Source organism: Oryctolagus cuniculus, chromosome 13, assembly GCF_964237555.1.
Source record: "Oryctolagus cuniculus chromosome 13, mOryCun1.1, whole genome shotgun sequence".
Lineage (NCBI taxonomy): Eukaryota > Metazoa > Chordata > Mammalia > Lagomorpha > Leporidae > Oryctolagus > Oryctolagus cuniculus.
Window position 1 is genome coordinate 76,099,261 of NC_091444.1, and position 17,854 is coordinate 76,117,114.

Sequence of the window (17,854 nt, forward strand, 5' to 3'; positions counted from 1 at the left end):
TGCAGGGCCCAAGCACTTGGGCCATCCTCCACTGCATTCCTGGGCCACAGTAGAGAGCTGGCCTGGAAGAGGGGCAACCGGGACAGAATCCGGTGCCCCCACTGGGACTAGAACCCGGTGTGCCGGCACCGCAAGGCGGAGGATTAGCCTAGTGAGCTGCGGCGCCGGCTGACAAGCTCATATCTTAAAGCACCTATAATAGCTAAGCTTGATGATGTAAAACAGGACTTCTTAAAGTGTGAGTAATAGATCAATTCCATCAGCCTCATTTAAAAATTTGCTGGAAACACCAATTCTCTGACTCCACTTGTAATCAACTTTGGGGTATAGCCCAGCCGTCTGATTTTTAAAGACTAGGCAGGTGATTCTAGTACAACCCAAAGTCTAAGAACTGTAGACATAAAGAAAAATATTCACATGATGAACCAAAAAGATATGATGTCCCAGAGAAGCCCTTGAGACTATTAAAAAAAGAGCAATTCTGAAACTGAAAAATACCACCTGAGACAAATAAATTTGTTGAGGTGGCTTAATAGAAGGATGGAAATGACAGAGGAAAGAGTCTGTTGCCTTGAAGATAGAAACTGTTGTATCTGGAGAACAGAGAGTAAAAGGTTGTGAGGGCAGAGAAAAAGTCAATTGGATTCTTAGGGCTCAGAGGGACAGTGTCATGTATAATTGGAGACTCAAAGTAAGTGGCTGAAGGTAAAAACTGTCAGTCCACCAGAGAAGACATGTAGCTGACAGAGAAACATGGGACAACTACTCTGTCATTAGTCAGTAGTGAATTATTAAATGACTGCAATAGTGCGAGTGAAACCATAAGAAGATACCACCAGATACCTATCAGAAGGGCTACATTTTCAGAAACTGGCAACACCAAGTACTGACTAGGATGTGCAGTAACTGAAACTCTCATATACTGCTAGTGGGAAGGCACAGTAGCCTAGGCTCTTTTGAAGCATTTGACAGCTTCTTAGGAGAGTAAACATTCTCTCACCATGTGTTCCAGCAATCCCCTTCCTATGGCAAGGAGAACTTAGTGTTATGGGTGGAGTTCCTCTCCAGATTCATGTGTTACTCCTCCAGTGCCTTAAACTATGCTTGTATCTAAAGTGAGGTCCATAGGGTGAGCCCTAATCCAAAGTCAGTTAGGTCCTGGGAGAGATTAGGACTCCAACAGATGCAGGAAAGGTCCCACGAGAACCCAGGGAAGTGACCACCATCTACAAGCCAAGGAGAGAGGCCGCAGAAAGAGCTGACCCTGTCAACACATTGATCTGTTCTACCTCCAGGACCAGGAGAAAATAAATTTCTTTGTTGAAGTCACCCAGAGCATGATGCTTTATTGTGGTAGCTTGAGAATATTAATATCCTTAGGTGCACACATACACACTTATGTGTGAATATCTGTAGCGTTGTTATTCCCAACACTGACAACAACTGCCTGTCCTTTCACTGGTAGATAGGTAAACTACCAGCCATCAGACAGAACAAACTACGGATACATGTGATAGCTCTGGGGAATCTCAGATGCATTACGCTGAGAGAAAGAAGCCGGCCTCAAAACGCCACATCTAATAAGATCGTGTTTATGTGTCATCACAGTATAAAAAGGCAACATTATAGGAACAGAAAACCAGGTTTGGGGTATCAGGGAGGGTCTCAATACCAAAGGACCCATGAGTGCAAGGCTGTTGAGGGTGAAGGAACTGATTAGTATCTTGATTGTGATTATGGATGGGGGCTGTAAGTGTTGGCCTAACATCCCTATCCCGATGGAACACCGTGTCCTAAAGAGTGTACTTTACTCTGTGTAAAACCTTAAAAGTGAATTAAAAAAAAAATTCAGTACGGGTACACAAAACAAGAAAGAAGACAGATTTCATTTGAGGTTTCAGATGAAAGAAAACAAAGGGAACCCATCACCAAGCAGACCTGCACCATGAGAAATGCTACAGGACACCCTCCAAATTTCCTTCTCAAGGAAAATGAGCCCAATGGATATTCGATCCACCTGCTTTTGCACCCTCAAATATGCCCAAGTATGATTTTAGCAAGGAGTAGAGGAGAGTAGAAGAAATGACGTGTACTTCAGTAAGCCTGTAGAAGTGTGGGTGAGTGTGGACCCAGAAGTGGAGAGTATACTCCTAGTCTCACTAGTAAGCAACCACCAGACGCAGCATTGTCCTAATTTTTGGTGTACAGGAATGAGTGCTATAAGCTTCTTTCCTCATGAATGGTGGGGAAGACGGACATACAAAAGCCTGGGTGTGTGGCCAATAAGTCACATGTGCGTGCGTGTGCGCGTAGCACGTGTGTGCATGTCCGTTGCTTCACGTGGCCAGCGCTGCTCCTTCCTGTTATCCTACTGCTGTCGCTGCTGGCTCAGAGTTAGTTCTCTTTCTCTTTCAGACATCGTTCAGTCGGGGTTTCACAAAGAACATGAAACTTGAAGCTGTGAATCCCAGGAATCCTGCAGAGCTCTGTGTGGCTTCGGTGGTCAGCGTGAAGGGCAGGTTGCTGTGGCTTCACCTGGAAGGTATGCAGTTACTCGTCCTTTGGGAGAACTCTGGGCCTGTCTGTAAACAGCAGTGTACAGAGGAATTCGAAATTTCTTGCAAGTGCCCCCTCTGACTTCCCTTTTATTGCAACCAATCTTAAATTATTCAGTGTTCTTAAATAAGTGAAACTAATCAAATATGAATTCATTCAGAGGCTCTTATCTTAACTAATAATTTCATGAGTTGAGACGCTGGTGAGATAATTATGTTTGGAACACAGTGGTCTTTTTTACATCTGTGATTATAAAAGCTAATGTCACAACCAGATTAATACAAGTCACTCGAACTGGTATTTGAGGTCTTGGTTATTATGGGAATAAATTATATATTTACATTTTAATATGAATAATACTCTTTACTTTGGACTCTCCTGTAGATGCTTAATTTTTCCTTAAAATATTGAGGATGACAGTCAACAGAATTTCAGCTTGTTTGTTCAATGGTGTTAATGCTCTTCTTTGTAGCTATGGTTATTCTTTCCATGATTTATAACTCTATAGTTTTAGGTTAAGGTTTCATAGTACTAGTTATTTAAAAAGTGTATATGCAAAAAAGAGAGAGGGGAAATAGATAATAGATATGTTAACTCTCCTGGTCAATAATTTAAATCTTATAGCATGCTCATACCACCACTGGAATAGAAAGTGTGGAAGGAAAATCAAAGAATTGATACCAGCTTCTCCACCCTTAATTCCTTAATAGGCAGAGGCATGGGAAGGCTTTAGATCAGCCCACAGTCTAATTAACACCATAGCCCAAGAGTGTGGGAAAGATAGACAGCAGTCACCTCAGCTGACCTCCTTGTGTTGTTTATTATGGCAAATAGCGTAAAATATGACCGCGGTTTAGTGTTTCAGAGTCCCTTTGAAATAAATGGAAATTCTCAAAAAGGTTGATTGCTTAGTAGGGTTTTTAATTGCATGGCCCCTCCGTGGAATTAACTGAAAAGGAAGGCACAAGCAAGTGGCAGTATTTCCAGAGCTACAGGAATAGAACATGACTATTTTCATTGCTGCCTGTAGTAGGAGTCAACTGCTGTTAAGAGAAACAAGATCCCTTTGGTGATTTCTAATCACTAAATTTAACCTGCTCTCTAACACTATACTAAGCTGTGTTAATGAAGTTGGAGTTTTGCTCCCATTATTAATTTGAAAACAAAAATGGTGAAGTTAGAAGCTCATGTTTCAATCGTTATTATTTACTACATTATGGTTAAAAATTCTGTGGCAGTCATTATTTATTTAGCAGTTTCTACTTTCAGTGTGCTTTACAGCTGTTAATTACCTAACACAAACAGCAGTAAGAGTGTCCTGATTTTTATAGATGGAGAAACCAGCTATGCCATTAAGCTCTGCCTGGGGTTCGATTTCATTACTCTTGACATTTTCTCTGCTGCTTAATTCAGCAGACCCTACAGCTTCCCACTTCTTAAAAAGACTGATGAGCAACACTTAGTGTAGATTCAACATTTTTGACAGCGCTTTCTCCTTTTGCTTGCAAAGAAATGAAAGTCAGCTCATGTCAGTTCTTTTTCTCACTCCCTGGAGCGCTTTCATCATGATGAAAATTAGTTAGCATTAGGAAATAGATCAGAAAATACACTGTCCATATTGTCAGACTTTACTCATTTAGAATACGTGTTTACAAACAGTCTTTGATACTACCTACCAGATGCTATACATGTTATCTCTTGAATATTATCTGGAATTACTGACCATCAATCCTATCACTTAAAAAATAGATTACACACAAATAAGGTAAAATTCCAGTCTGTTGGGTCTTGCTTGAATTTTTTTGGTTTGTTGGTTGGTTTTTGGGCCTCACTGGGCTGATGTACGTTGTTTTCTTTACCCAGACCAAGGGATAAAGCAACAGGGACTCATCGTGGTCACTCTGCGACTGTTAAATTCTTTTATATGATGATGATTCTGAGTATAGGCCATTAATTGGGCACTTTACATTTCTAAAGTGCTTCATGACAATTTTATTAGTTATTTTTCTGCATTAAATTGATTTGAAGTCCTTTTAACGCATTGCTGATTGACCACTTTTAGGTCATTAAAATGATCATTTCTAGTTACTGTTTGACCCATTTTGAGGTCCAGTGTCTCTAAAAGCGGCTTTTGTTGAAAGGGGAGCAATGAATAAAATAAATGAGATTACTGTGATATTATTTTGGGTGTACATTTGAAAAAGGATCTTCAGGTTTCGCAGACTGCCGCTAGGAAGGACAGTTCTGGTGGCGGGGTTCAGTGTTCTGGAACGCGTCTTGTGGTGCTTTCGCTCATCTCAATATTCGGTATTCAGTCACCTCTGCAAATACGAACAGTAGGAAGTCACGTTCAGCTTTAGTGCCTCTAGCACTATAGCTCACTCACCGGTTCACATACCCAGGTCTGCCTTCCTACAAACCAAGTAACTTTATATTCACGTCGACGCGGGTGTTTTCCTTGCTCTCACAGCTGTTCGACCCGTTGAAGGATTTACATCTTCCTTGGCTTCTCTTGCGAGATCCACTGGCTCAGAATCCTTTTCCCTGGACATTTTACTAAATATAAACCCAAGCAAGACTTCACTTTCTGCCTCAGATGAGAGCTCGTAGAATTCTGGGTTACATTTCCAGAGGTTAACAGATGGCGATGGATTAACAGAATTTTGAATAGTTTCTTACGGCTAGTTTGACAACAGAAATTTTATGGAAATTTATGGAAAAAAAATTTAGTTTTAATAGATGTGGTAAAATGTATGTAACATAACATTTAGCATTTCAGTTAAACCTTTTTAATGTAGAGTTCTGTGACATTAGGTACATTCATATTGCTTTGCAACCATCTTCACCATGCATCTCCAAATCTTTTTCACCTTGCCGAATGGAAACTTTGCACCCATTAGACACAACTTCTGATTTGCTGCTACCCTCAGCCCCTGGCCCCAAGTCTTTTTCAAAAATTAATTAATTAATTAATTAATTATTTGAAAGAGTTACACAGAGAGAGAAGGAGAGGCAGAGAGAGAGAGAAAGAGAGGTCTTTCCTCTGCTGGTTCACTTCCCAGATGGCCACAATGACGGAGCCAGGAGCTTCTTCTAGGTCTTCCACGTGGGTGCAGGGGCCCAGGCACTTGGGCTGTCTTCCACTGCTTTTCCAGGCCATCCCAGAGAGCTAGATGAGAAGTGAAGCAGCAGGGACTCAAGCCGGCACCCATATGGGATGCCAGCATTGCAGGTGGCGGCTTTACCTGCTATGCCACAGCGCCAGCCCTGGCCCCAAGTCTTATACTTTCTGCTTCATTGACATTGACTAACCTAGGTATTTCATATGGCTGGAATTGTACAGTAGCTCATGAAAATTATAAAGTATTTTATAAAACTGATTGCTTTGCAAGATTTGTTACTAATAATAGTTTCAGGTTTCTAAAGTACAATTTGCATGCTGTCTTTTTGATCCTCACAAACCTGGCTACCTTATCATCAAGAATATTAAGATATATAAATCTCATAGTTTCTTCTGAATGAAGGAGTTAGCTGTAAAGTCGTAACTCCTGATTCCTAGTTGTACAGATACTCTGTCTCAGATTTGTCTTTCCAGCTTACTTTCTTTCATGAAATTCTTTTGGTTGCCAGTATTAGACAATATGAGAAAAATATCTATAGTTGATGGTCATCTGAACTAAAAATAGAAAACTGAAAGAAAAATCTGTAGTCCTCCCAGGATTTTTACATGTTAGAATGTTGTTGAACAGAAGGCAATAAGACAATTAGTAATGGCTCAAACCAGTGCTGCGCCAACTTACTGGGCCTATGAATTACCTGGGAATCTTATTAAAATTAGATTATGATTGAGTGAGTAGAAGGTAGAACCTAAGATCCTTCATTTCTTAAAAAAATTTCTTTATGGTGCCTAGTTAGCTGATCTGACATCACGTGGCAAGGGATTAAATATTTGTTTCAAGCAGCAAAAATCTAGGGGTAATTGGAGAACAGCTGATTGTTGGCTAGAGGACTTTACTCAGTAGCAAGGCGCCTTCTACCTTTCTGCTCCATCATCCTTTTAGTGGGGGCATTTGTCCTAATTACACAACAACTGCCTCCAGGCATTGTCCTCGTGTTCCAGGAAGCTAAAGCCACATCATCTGTCTCGTTCTGAAAGCTGGCTTACAGGTTTCACCAGTGACACGTGCTTAAGTCTCATTGGCAAAAAGGAGTTCCACAGCCACCATGAACTCCAAGGAAACTGAGTGATGTTTTCCAGCCTCTAAAGGAAAAAGAAGATGGCAGGTTGGCTTTTGGGCAGCCAGTCTATAGTGTCTGCCACATTTTTCAACACATGTGTCACATGTATCCCAGAGAGTAAGGAGGCCCAGAGCTGGCCAGCAGGTTCAACAAAAAGGATGCCGTCAACTAAGGCACGTATATAGATAAGGAAGGGATTGAGCACAGAGGTACTGATGGACGCGTGGGAGAATTGGCAAGTCAAGTATTTTCTGTGACTTCTAGCTGACAACTCTGCCCTTCAGTTGCATCTCCTCCTGCAGAAAGCTTCTGTTCTTGATTGAATGCTTGATTATGATCTTGATGATAATTTTACAGTTTCTTGATTGTGATGCTGTTTTCTGGTTCTAAAAGTGCAAAAAAATACTTCAACAGACTGTTGGCCGTTTTCGGTCCTGGAAGTGCCGAGTCCCAGTGGAAGACACGTGTGCTTAGTGAGACCCTTACCCATCAGAGCAGTATGGGGTCCCCACTAAGGTGTACTATTTCTGATTCTCTGAAGAGAGGACCACTTTACTCTAAGAGTCCAACGGAGTAGAAAATGACCTTGAGAATAGTCAAAGAATTTTAAATTGTTCTTCACTTACAAAGGTGCTAGAAAATGGAATAAGATGTGACACCTTTTTTCCCCCCCTTTTTAAGATTTAAAAAATTATTGGAAAGAGTTACAGAAAGAGTGGTCTTCCATCCTCTGGTTCACTCCCCAGGAACCAGGAGCTTCATCTGGGTGTCCTATGTGGGTGGCAGGGGCACAGACACTCGGGCAGTCTTTTGCTGCTTTTCCCAGGCCATCAGCAGGGAGGTAGATCAGAAGTAGAGCAGCTGGGGCACAAACCAGCACCCATGTGGGATGCCAGCATTGCAGGAGGCAGCTTTACATGCTGTGCCACAGTGCCAGCCCCAAAACAGGACTCTTAGTGCTAGTACTTATTTCTGACCAATCCAGCTTCATCTATATTTGTTTGCCCAGAATTAACTAAAGCCCTAAGTAGTCTGGGTAGGGGTTTAACCTCCAGTTTTCTTTGCTAGGGAAATAGCCTCTGGACCCTGACTAAAAGGAAGGGAAAATGCTGTATCTTATCTGTGTGTCCATGTCAGAATGAAGAGTTCTGTTTCCCTCCCTGCTAAGGGATGTGGGGATATGAGCGAGAGCCAGCTGAACGCTGGGCTGAGATGTTGCTGTCAGATGCACCTGTGTTCAGCCCGTGTTCCTGCAGGGACACGTCTTCCAGAGAAGCCAAGTTGGATGCTGTGGAGCGGATAGGAATGAGCTGACACAGTTCTTCAAGTGGTGATGTTAGACTGGTGTGCAAGCCACTGTAAGTGATAGGGGATTCTAAAATGTGCTAGGCATTTATAGGGAAGGGAGGGAGGGAGAGAGAGAGAGAGAGAGAGAGAGAGAGAGAGAGAGAGACTGACAGTATCCAAGGTGTAGAATCACAGAGACTGGAAGAGGTGGCATTTGGGGTGAGACTTGAAGAGTGGGTGCTCAGGGGAAAAGATGTCAAACTTGCCAATGAGATTTCAATTCTTGGTGACCCAGGAGGAGATGGGGCCTCATTAAAAGGAATCAGGGACTCAGGTTTAGAAGGGAATGGGGATACAGGTTTAGAATGGAATATGGGTATTTTAAGATGTGGGTAGCATTCCAGGTGGAGATGATTGGTCATCAGCTACAATTTGGACATTTGAAGTCCTGATCAGAAGCTACAAAACATATGGGCCCATAGGACCGGCACTTCGGCACAGTGGGTTAACGCCCTGGCCTGAAACGCCAGCATCCCATATAGGTGCTGGTTCAAGACCTGACTGCTCCACTTCCAATCCAGCTCTCTGCTATAACCTGGGAAAGCAGTAGAAGATGGCCTAAGCCCTTGGGCCCCTGCACCCGCTTGGGAGACCTGGAAGAAGCTCCTGGCTCCTGGCTTCCGATCAGCACAGCTCCGGCCGTTGAGGCCAATTGGGGAGTGAACCATCGGATGGAAGACCTCTCTCTCTCTCTCTCTGCCTCTCCTCTCTCTGTGTAACTCTGCCTTTCAAATAAATAAATAAATCTTTTAAAAATTTTTAAAAAAATATGGGCCCAGTGACCACATACTTTGTTTAACTGATACTGTCAGCAAAAGAGGTACTAGACAGTGTGCTTGGGCTGCTCCCTGGTGGCTATGCCTGGCTGGAGCTAACTGAGAAGCGCTCCAGGGTCTGTACTGCGAGGTTCGCATCCCTGTGGCCTGATAGAGTGGGGATGGGAATTGGGAAGCAGGCAGGATCCTGTGTGTGCAAAAGTGGAATCAGTGAGTTGAAACCGAACAGCAAACCACCCTGTGAGGCCAAGGACACACCTGCTCCCTGCTGAATCCGATGCAGCCTCTCGGGTGCCTGGCCCCATGGCTGTGCTGTGGGGTGAATGAAGCTATGCAGGTGAGCTCAGGGCCTTGTCGCTGAAGGGAGCTGCCAGGGCTTGGCTGAGCAGGGCAGCACCCCTGGGCACCATTTATAAGATGGGAGGAAACACTGCCCGTGTCCTAAGACGATTGTGACGTTAACTGACTCGTGGAAATCAGTTAAAACCATTTTAGACCCATAGGAAAAATTTAGTAATGGTCTCTATTATTTTTACCCTCATTATTATTCATATTAATGCCTTGCCTAGAAGAAATGTACACGTTCTGTGTTCTCGAGCATTAAGTATTTTAGCCTATTACCTGGGGCAGGAATTGCTTTTAGAGGACAAAGGTTGCAGTGACTAGCAAGCTTCATTACCACTAAATTATTCAGCTCTTTTAAAACAGTTGCTGCCGTGGTAAGAGTGTTTTGAAGAGAGCATTAGAAGTGAGTGGCAGACAAAATCATGTTTGGAAATGAGGAATCCTGTTACAAAGTTAAAACAGGTGGGGAATTTGCAATTAATGGTTATGTCATTTTTCAAAGATGTATTTATTTGAAAGGCAGAGTTACACAAAGAGGAAGAGACAAAAAAGAAATCTTCCATCGAATGGTTCATTCATTCCCCAAATGGCCACAATAGCCAGGGCTGACCCAGGCCAAAACCAGAACATCCGGGACTCCCATGTGAGTTCAGGGGCCCAAGAACTTGAGCCATCTTCCGCTGCCTTCCCAGGCCTATTAGCAGGGAACTGGATGGGAAGGGGAGCAGCTAGGACCGGAACCTGTGCTGTCTGGGATGCCCACATTGCAGGCAACAGCTTAACCCGCTATACCACAACACTGGCCCTGTATTTAGTGTCTTTGAATTTAGTTTTATTTTATTTTTAAAGATTTATTTATTTATTTATTTGAAAGTCAGAGTTACAGAGAGGCAGAGGCAGAGAGAGAGAGAGAGAGAGAGAAAGAGAGAGGTCTTCCATCTGCTGGTTCACTCCCCAGATGGCCTCTGGCTGGAGCTATGCCAATCCGGAGCCAGGCGCTTCTTCCAGGTCTCCCATGAGGGTGCAGGGGCCCAAGCACTTGGGCCATCTTCTACTGCTTTCCCAGGCCATAGCAGAGAGCTGGGTTGAAAGTGGAGCAGCTGGGACTCGAACCGACGCCCATATGGGATCCGGCACTGCAGGCGGTGGCTTTACCTGCTATGCCACAGTGCCAACCCCTGTCTTTGCATTTTTAATTTATATACAGAATGATGACTCTTAGGATTTGTTATCAGCTTCTTTCTGTTCTGGTTTGTTTTAAAAAAATAAACATAATAATAAAGAATAAAAATAAAAACATGAAGAAGACCCAAAGGGTGCATATCTGTGTAGAAGTACTGAAATTTAAATTCAGTCGACTTAGCTCAAGGCATCGACATATGCTATTAGCAGTCCCTCATGATAGTTACTTTTCTGCTGCCCACTGAAAGGACATCAAGAGAAAATGAAATTGTCCCATAATCAATAACAGCCAAATACGCTCCATAAACTTCCGCCTGTGAATCTGTGCTGTGTATAGCTTTGGAAAGTGAGATTTCAGAGTTCAGGAATTGGCATCCATTACACACTGACAGGCCCATTATATGCAGGACCCCATCCCTGCCTGGTTCCTCATTTCTGCGGGCGCCGTGAAGAGCTCTTTAAAAAGCCAGTGGCCTGTCTGCATAGGTGTTCACAAACGAGGAGCAGTGATGATTCAAGAGGACATAGGATCTCTCCTTTGCCAGTCTTGAGAGATGCCTGGCATTTTGGAATGGTCCACTGGCGTTTTCTGGTTAATCTGGGTTGGGTGTCTGTGTCTTGACTACGGTGCTACAGGATTCACGCACAGGCTGCTGGGCTGGCTTCCCTCTGTGCTCTGCCTAGAATGTGGCCCCGCCACCTACAGGAGGACCCCTCTGCTGGCTAGCCTTGTTGGGGTCATGCCCCTGGCGGCTCACCTGTTGCTCTCACCTGCTGCATTCTGTGTGTTCTGGACAGGCATAGTGGGAGGGCTTAGTGGGTTAGTGCATACTCCCCATCTCTTGCTTTGATTGGTTATTTCGTGTGTGTGTGTGTGTGTGTGTGTGTGTGTGTGTTTTAACTTACGGCATGAACGTTTTTCTCCATTCATTTGTAATTCTCATCTCCAGGTTGTTTCCAATTCTTGCTTCTTTGCTGCATTTGACCTTCCCTGGCCCCACCTTCAAAGTCTCTTTGCATCTTCTCCAGAATCCTGGGCCCAGCAGGTTACTCTTCCCTCAGACCCCTCTTTTCTCCATGAACTATCTTGGTTGTGCTTATTCACACAGAAAAGCCAGAATTTTTGAAAGTTCTTTTCGCTAGTGCCTGAGCACAATCTCATCTCTCTCTCTCTGACTTCAGTGGTGTGGAGTGGGTGACCCACAGTTACGGCGAAATCAGCCATGGCTTCCATTGTTATCCACTGGCAGAACACGTGCACTTGGCTACCAGCATCCCCAAAACTGAGTGCATGAACACTCTGGCTACTTTGGCCTTTTCTTCGAGGGTCTTCTCTCAAACTGAATGGCACCATTATTTTACCCAAGTTGGAAACCAAATTGGAAACTCCACTGCCTCCTATCACCACTAGTTACTCCAGGTCCCTCCTCACTGCCACACGCCACTTCAGCTTTTGTTCCTTGTTCTCATGAAATCAGTACTCTCCCCACTGCACTCTGTGCCAACTTCATGAGACTCCCAAAAGTCATCTCTGAAATACAGTCCTTGCTTTCGTCCTCATTTTCAGCGAGCCTATATTTCTTTTGGAGTAAAGACGAAATTCTGTAACGTGGGACTCAGCAGCCTTGCATCCTGGGTATGTGCTCTTGGGTATCTTAGGAATTTTAGATCTCTTTTATTTGTACACTCTATCCAGTGTAACGTATCCTAGAGTCTACCTTGCAGAAGGGTTGAAGAGATTGGCTGAGTGGCATCTGTAAAGTGCTCACCATCATGGTTGGCACATGATAGTAAGAGCTCAGTAGATGGAGCTTGTAGATGATGTTATTCGAGGCAGCACCTTTACTTTTCAGATTTGCCACTCTGTAGGAGCATGTGCCCCAACCAGTGGGACCTATTCCTGTCTGTGCATCACGCACAGTGCAGTGTTTATACAAGACATTCTGTGCACTTTGCTCGCTAAATATTTGCTGGCTAGGAGGAATAAATAATATGTGCATTTCTGAACAAAATAGCAATTTTACAGCAGTTCCCTTGGAACTGCTGTTTTGCCAAACAAAATTTGAGACAGTGACAATTTATCTTTATAATCTAAAATTTAAAAACTCCTTGATCAATGTGTGGGTATACACTTGGCTCAGTGCCAAAAAAAAAACCCCATTCTGCACAACATAATCAACAAGAGTCCTATTGAAATACATATTCCTGGAGCCCACCACAGACCTGGTACATCAGATTCCCTGGGAGCAAAATATGAGAATCTACATTTTTGAAGTCCCCTTCCTTGAATCTTCCGCACACTGGAGTTTGCAGACTATTCTAATAAGGGCCCCTTAAGCCTTCCGTTTATTCGTGAAGAAGTCAGGAGGCTAATAAGCATTTTGCAGACACTTGCGAAAAACGAAACAAGGGAAAATGCAAATGTGAAAATAATTGTATTTCAGGACAGTGTGGGTCGCTTGCAGATCTTTAAAAGCAGGCATGGGCTGTGTGCAGCTTTTGTGGGAGAAGCTGCTTCAGCAGATTAAGATGTGGGAGCAGTATTTCCTGGACAGATCGAGGAGGTGGCCCCAAAGGGGGAGCTGTCTAGGGGACGTGGCTTTCAGTACCACCACATGTGTGCTCCTCAGAAAGTCGGCGCCTCTGAGGTTCTTGCTGGATGGCAGTGGAATTGACTCTGGCTCTGTTAAGTAAAATGGAAATGAGTTTGGGAGGCTCTTGATGAGAGAATGGGGAATCTTCTCTGCGAGGACTTGGCAGAGGGCCCAAAGCAAAGGTTGGTTCTTTTTTTAAGCTGCCATTGAGAGGAATGTGACTTCTCAGTGACCATGTTCTCACTCTGGAGGCCAGACCCCTGGATAGAAATCCTGAGCTTCCCCCACCTGCCTTAGTAGTGGGAATTCTGCAGAAGGGATGTGGGACCCTAATCGGAAGGAGTGAGTGGTCTCTTCCCCTTCCAAAATAACAACAATAATAATAGTAACGATGATAATAGTAAGAATAAGGAAGAGGAGGAGAAGGATTTAAAAAAGAAAACCATCCTCCTCAAGTGCTTACCAAGGTTCTGCAGCCTAATTGCCCACACTCAGAGCCTCCATCTTCCACTTAGCTGCTGGCTGACCTTTTCTTGACTCAGCTTACTCATCTCTGAAATGGGAATGAAAATAGCCCTGTCTCTGAGGGTTGTGAGGATTAAACGTTTCAGTGCTGTGAGTTGGCGCTTAGGTGAATGGAGCTCTTTGCACACACACAACTTTAACTCTGTCTCTGTTGTTTCCCTTCAGACTGTTTCCCTTCATCCCTTGGTCTTACCAGTCACAATGGTGCTCATCCTGTTTTTCCTTAGGAATCTGGCTCTGGAGCTGGCAAAGGGATGCTTTAAGAGCTTGCCTGTGCAGAAGCATTTGCAGAGGGTCTCCAGCATCTGGTTCTTGCTTGCTCCTGGATAATCAGACTCACTTCTCTTCTAGTGTTTTCCCTGTTCATCTCACACTCGGACCTGTCAGCACCTGGTCCACCTTTTAATTTCCAGTGGGGACATGAAACAAAGTTAACTCATTTCCTCAAATGCCACTTAACCTTTCTTTCCATCCCAGCTTTTAACAGAGACAAAGAGGTTTTGTCAATTCTGTTACTGAAATAAATGAACACCCTTGACCTTCCTCACGGTTGATCCAGCCTCTGTCCCCTCACATCCCTCCTGCCTCTGGGCCTCTGGTTTCCCTGTAAAATCTCCACTCTTCAGCTTACCCATTCTTTTTAATTATTTTTTTTTAAAGATTTATTTATTTATTTGAAAGTCAGAGTTACACACAGAGAGAAGGAGAGAGAGAGAGAGAGAGAGAGAGAGAGAGAGGTCTTCCATCCGCTGATTCACTCCTCAGCTGGCTGCAAGGGCCGGAGCTGCTCCGATCTGAAGCCAGGAACCAGGAGCTTCTTCTGGGTCTCCCATGTGGGTACAGGGACCCAAGGACTTGGGCCATCTTCCACTGCTTTCCCAGGCCATAGCAGAGAGTTGGTTCAGAAGTGGAGCAGCTGGGACTTGAACCAGTGCCATGTGGGATTCCTGCACTGCAGGCGGCGGCGGCTTTACCCTCTGTGCCACATCGCCAGCCCCTCACCCATTCCTGTTCTCTGTCTTCTGTGATTCACTGAGAGTGAATCCATCATGAATGAATCCCTCATGTCTGTAGGAGTTTGATAGGATTGTGGTCCAAGCAAGACACTTCAGCATCCGGCCAAGTAATCTCCTTTTTCCATCCTGATGTTCTGGATAGAGCAGGTCATCAGGTGTTGCAGGTAGGTACCCTGTACCATCCGTGGGCAGCAGCTGTGAACTGGTCTCTGCAACCTGAAAGTCCAGTAGAACTTTGTGATCTGCTGCTTTCAGGACAGGAAGCAGGCCTCAGGAGGTGGCAAATTGCAGAAATATTGTTAATATTTCAGTGTGATTCTCATGGATTTCTAAGCATGTAAATTTACTGTATGAGTTTAGAAAGTCTCTTGTCTTTTGGTAGCAATGAAGTGATTCACTGTGGTTGTTTTGGTTTGTTTTTTTTTTTTGTTTGTTTGTTTTGTTTTGTTTTTGACAGGCAGAGTGGACAGTGAGAGAGAGAGACAGAAAGGTCTTCCTTTGCCGTTGGTTCACCCTCGAATGGCCACCTTGGCCGGCACGCTGCGGCCGGTGCACCGCGCTGATCCGAAGCCAGGAGCCAGGTGCTTATCCTGGTCTCCCATGGGGTGCAGGGCCCAAGTACTTGGGCCATCCTCCACTGCACTCCCAGGCCACAGCAGAGAGCTGGCCTGGAAGAGAGGCAACCGGGACAGAATCCAGTGCCCTGACCGGGACTAGAACCCGGTGTGCCGGCGCCACAAGGTGTAGGATTAGCCTATTGAGCCGCGGCGCCAGCCCACTGTGGTTGAGTTTTAATTTGTCTTACGGGAACTTGCCCTTCATTAATCTGAGCCCTTGGCAATACCTCATTATATAGGAGATTCTTCTTTCTTCTCTGGATATCTTTGCTTGTCTTGTTATTGTTGTGGGGCTTGTGAAGGTGGTGGTTGCAAAAATAGACAAAAATTCAGAAAAGTATCTTTAACTAGATTCTCCATTCCACTTCTGCAGCACCCCCAGCCATAGCCACCTAATTTTTTTTTGTTTTAATTTTATTTATTTATTTGAGAGGTAGAGTTACAGAGAGAAAGAGGGAAAGGCACAGAGAGAGGTCTTCCATCTACTGGTTCGCTCCCCAGGTGGCAGCAATGGCTGGAGCTGAGCTGATTGGAAGCCAGGAGCCTCCTCCGGATCTCCCACACAGGTGCAGGGGCCCAAACATTTGGGCCATTTTCCACTACTTTCCCAGGCCATAGCAGGGAGCTGGATCGGAAGAGGAGCAGCTGGGAATTGAACTGGCACTCATATGGGATTCCAGTGCCATAGGCAGAGGCTTAGCCCGCTACACCACAGTACCAGCCCCATCTACCTGATTCTTTTTCCTAATGGATACCCTCTTTGTTAGTATTTTTCATCCCCTTCCAGATATTTTATGCACATGTGAATATATGTTATTTCCCCCTCTTAAACAGGTGGTAGGTAGTGTTCTGTATTTGCACAATTTCTGCCTGTCTTTTCTTTTTATTAGCTTCCCAATATAGTTTGGAGATCTTCACATGTAACTGTATAAGAAAATCTCACTTTTTCATAAATGCACAATATTCCTTCATTTGAAGGTTCCCTAATTTCCTTAAGTACTTTCCCATAAATGGAGATTTAGGTTTCTTGATGGTTTTTGAGGTGGTTTCCAGACGAGAAGAAACAAGGAGAATACATACTGGCTGAAGGCAGCCTACACAGAGTCAGAGATTGAGCATGGTTTTATGATGTTCAAAAGGAATTTATCGGGGCCGTTATTGTAGCATAGTGGGTAAAGCTGCCACCTGCAGCACCGGCATCCCATGTGGGCGCTAGTTGAGTCCCGGCTGCTCCACTTTGGATCCAGCTCCCTGCTATGGTCTGGGAAAGCAGTAGAAGATGGCCCAAGTCCTTGGGCCTCTATACCCGTGTGGGAGACCTGAGGGAAACTCCTGGCTTCTGATTGGCGCAGCTCCGGCCATGTGGCCAATTAGGGAGTGGATGGAAGACCTCTATCTCTCTGCCTCTCCTTCTCTCTGTGTGTAACTCTGACTTTCAAATAAATAAATAAATCTTTAAAAAAAAGGAATTTGTTTATAAAGAACAATGCAATGAATTTTAGTGGCACATCCAATTTTGCCTGTGTACTTTTGGAAATTGTTTAATTATTAAGGAGATAAAACCTTTATCTTAAAAGATTCTGTGCATCTGATCAGATGCATTCGTATTGATAAGGTAGAGAACTGGTACCCATCATTCAAAATGGGGTTTGAAATGCTTTGAGGTCAAGAAAACTTCCTTGGGAGATAAATAACCCACTTTTCCACTGGTTTTATTTAATAGATATCTTAATGGAATGGATTTCTGGTGGGAGGAAGGCAGCACTATAACTCTGATGAAAAGGTGGCTGACACATCTTTGCTCATAAATATTTGTGTAATTGAACAGGAAGCTTGATCAAAGAATTGTAAAGTATGATAAAGACAGCTGTGGCAATATATTAATGTATACATTGTACAGAAGTGTATATATTAAAGCAGTCATGTACACAATGTTTAAACTCAAAGAAGATTGGAAGATGAAAGTCATAATTTAGGAAGGAATAAGCTGTAAGGTTCATTTTATGCTTCCTTTTGAAGTACTGCTTCTAATGACCTTGAACATTTTATTTGATTCTAAGCATAAATCTGGAAACGCAAAGGTCTTTAGGAAATCAGTTTAATCTGGTAGCAGAATCATTGAGAAGGCAGGAGATGCTGTTTTTTGATTTTGAAGAGGAGAAAATGACCTGGTGTGAAAGGAAATAGCCTGGAGACCTCTTTGCTGGAAGCCCTGGTGTGCCAACTGCCCTTTAGGAAAGGGAGACCCACTGGGAGGGATTGTTTGCCTTTCGTCTGTTTTTGGAATATTCTTTGTTGCTTATTTAGTAATTTCTTTGGCAGTTAGGTTAAAGATTGATGGAGTCATATTATACTAGACAGAAACAATTTCTCTTCATTTGACTTTGTGCGAAAATAAACCCTGTAAACCGCCTTGCATTCCTTTCATTAATATGCCACTCAAAGTATGGGAAGTTAGGATTGGCAATGTTGAGCGTGGATTTCTTGCAGGAGAAATCAGAAGTTCAGAGTGACACATGGTGATGATAACATGCGTGTATAAACATCTGTCAGTGTGCAGAGCAGTGTCTGTACACCAATATATTGGTTTAACACTCAATTAGGAGCTGACACTCACCAACTAACTTTCTCATCATATCTGCTTTGTGTTAAGCAGT

General features: G+C 43.8%; 1 protein-coding gene across 14 annotated transcripts in view; it reads left to right on the forward strand.

Moving 5' to 3' along the window:
- The window catches only part of SFMBT2 (Scm like with four mbt domains 2), a 261,092-nt gene that overhangs the window by 183,224 nt on the left and 60,014 nt on the right, over positions 1-17,854 (forward strand). For all 14 annotated transcript variants that reach the window (XM_051821572.2, XM_051821569.2, XM_008268056.4 and 11 more), the window contains exon 11: positions 2,416-2,542. In XM_051821572.2, the coding sequence (XP_051677532.2) occupies positions 2,416-2,542 (127 nt within the window). The remainder of the gene's footprint in view (positions 1-2,415; positions 2,543-17,854) is intronic.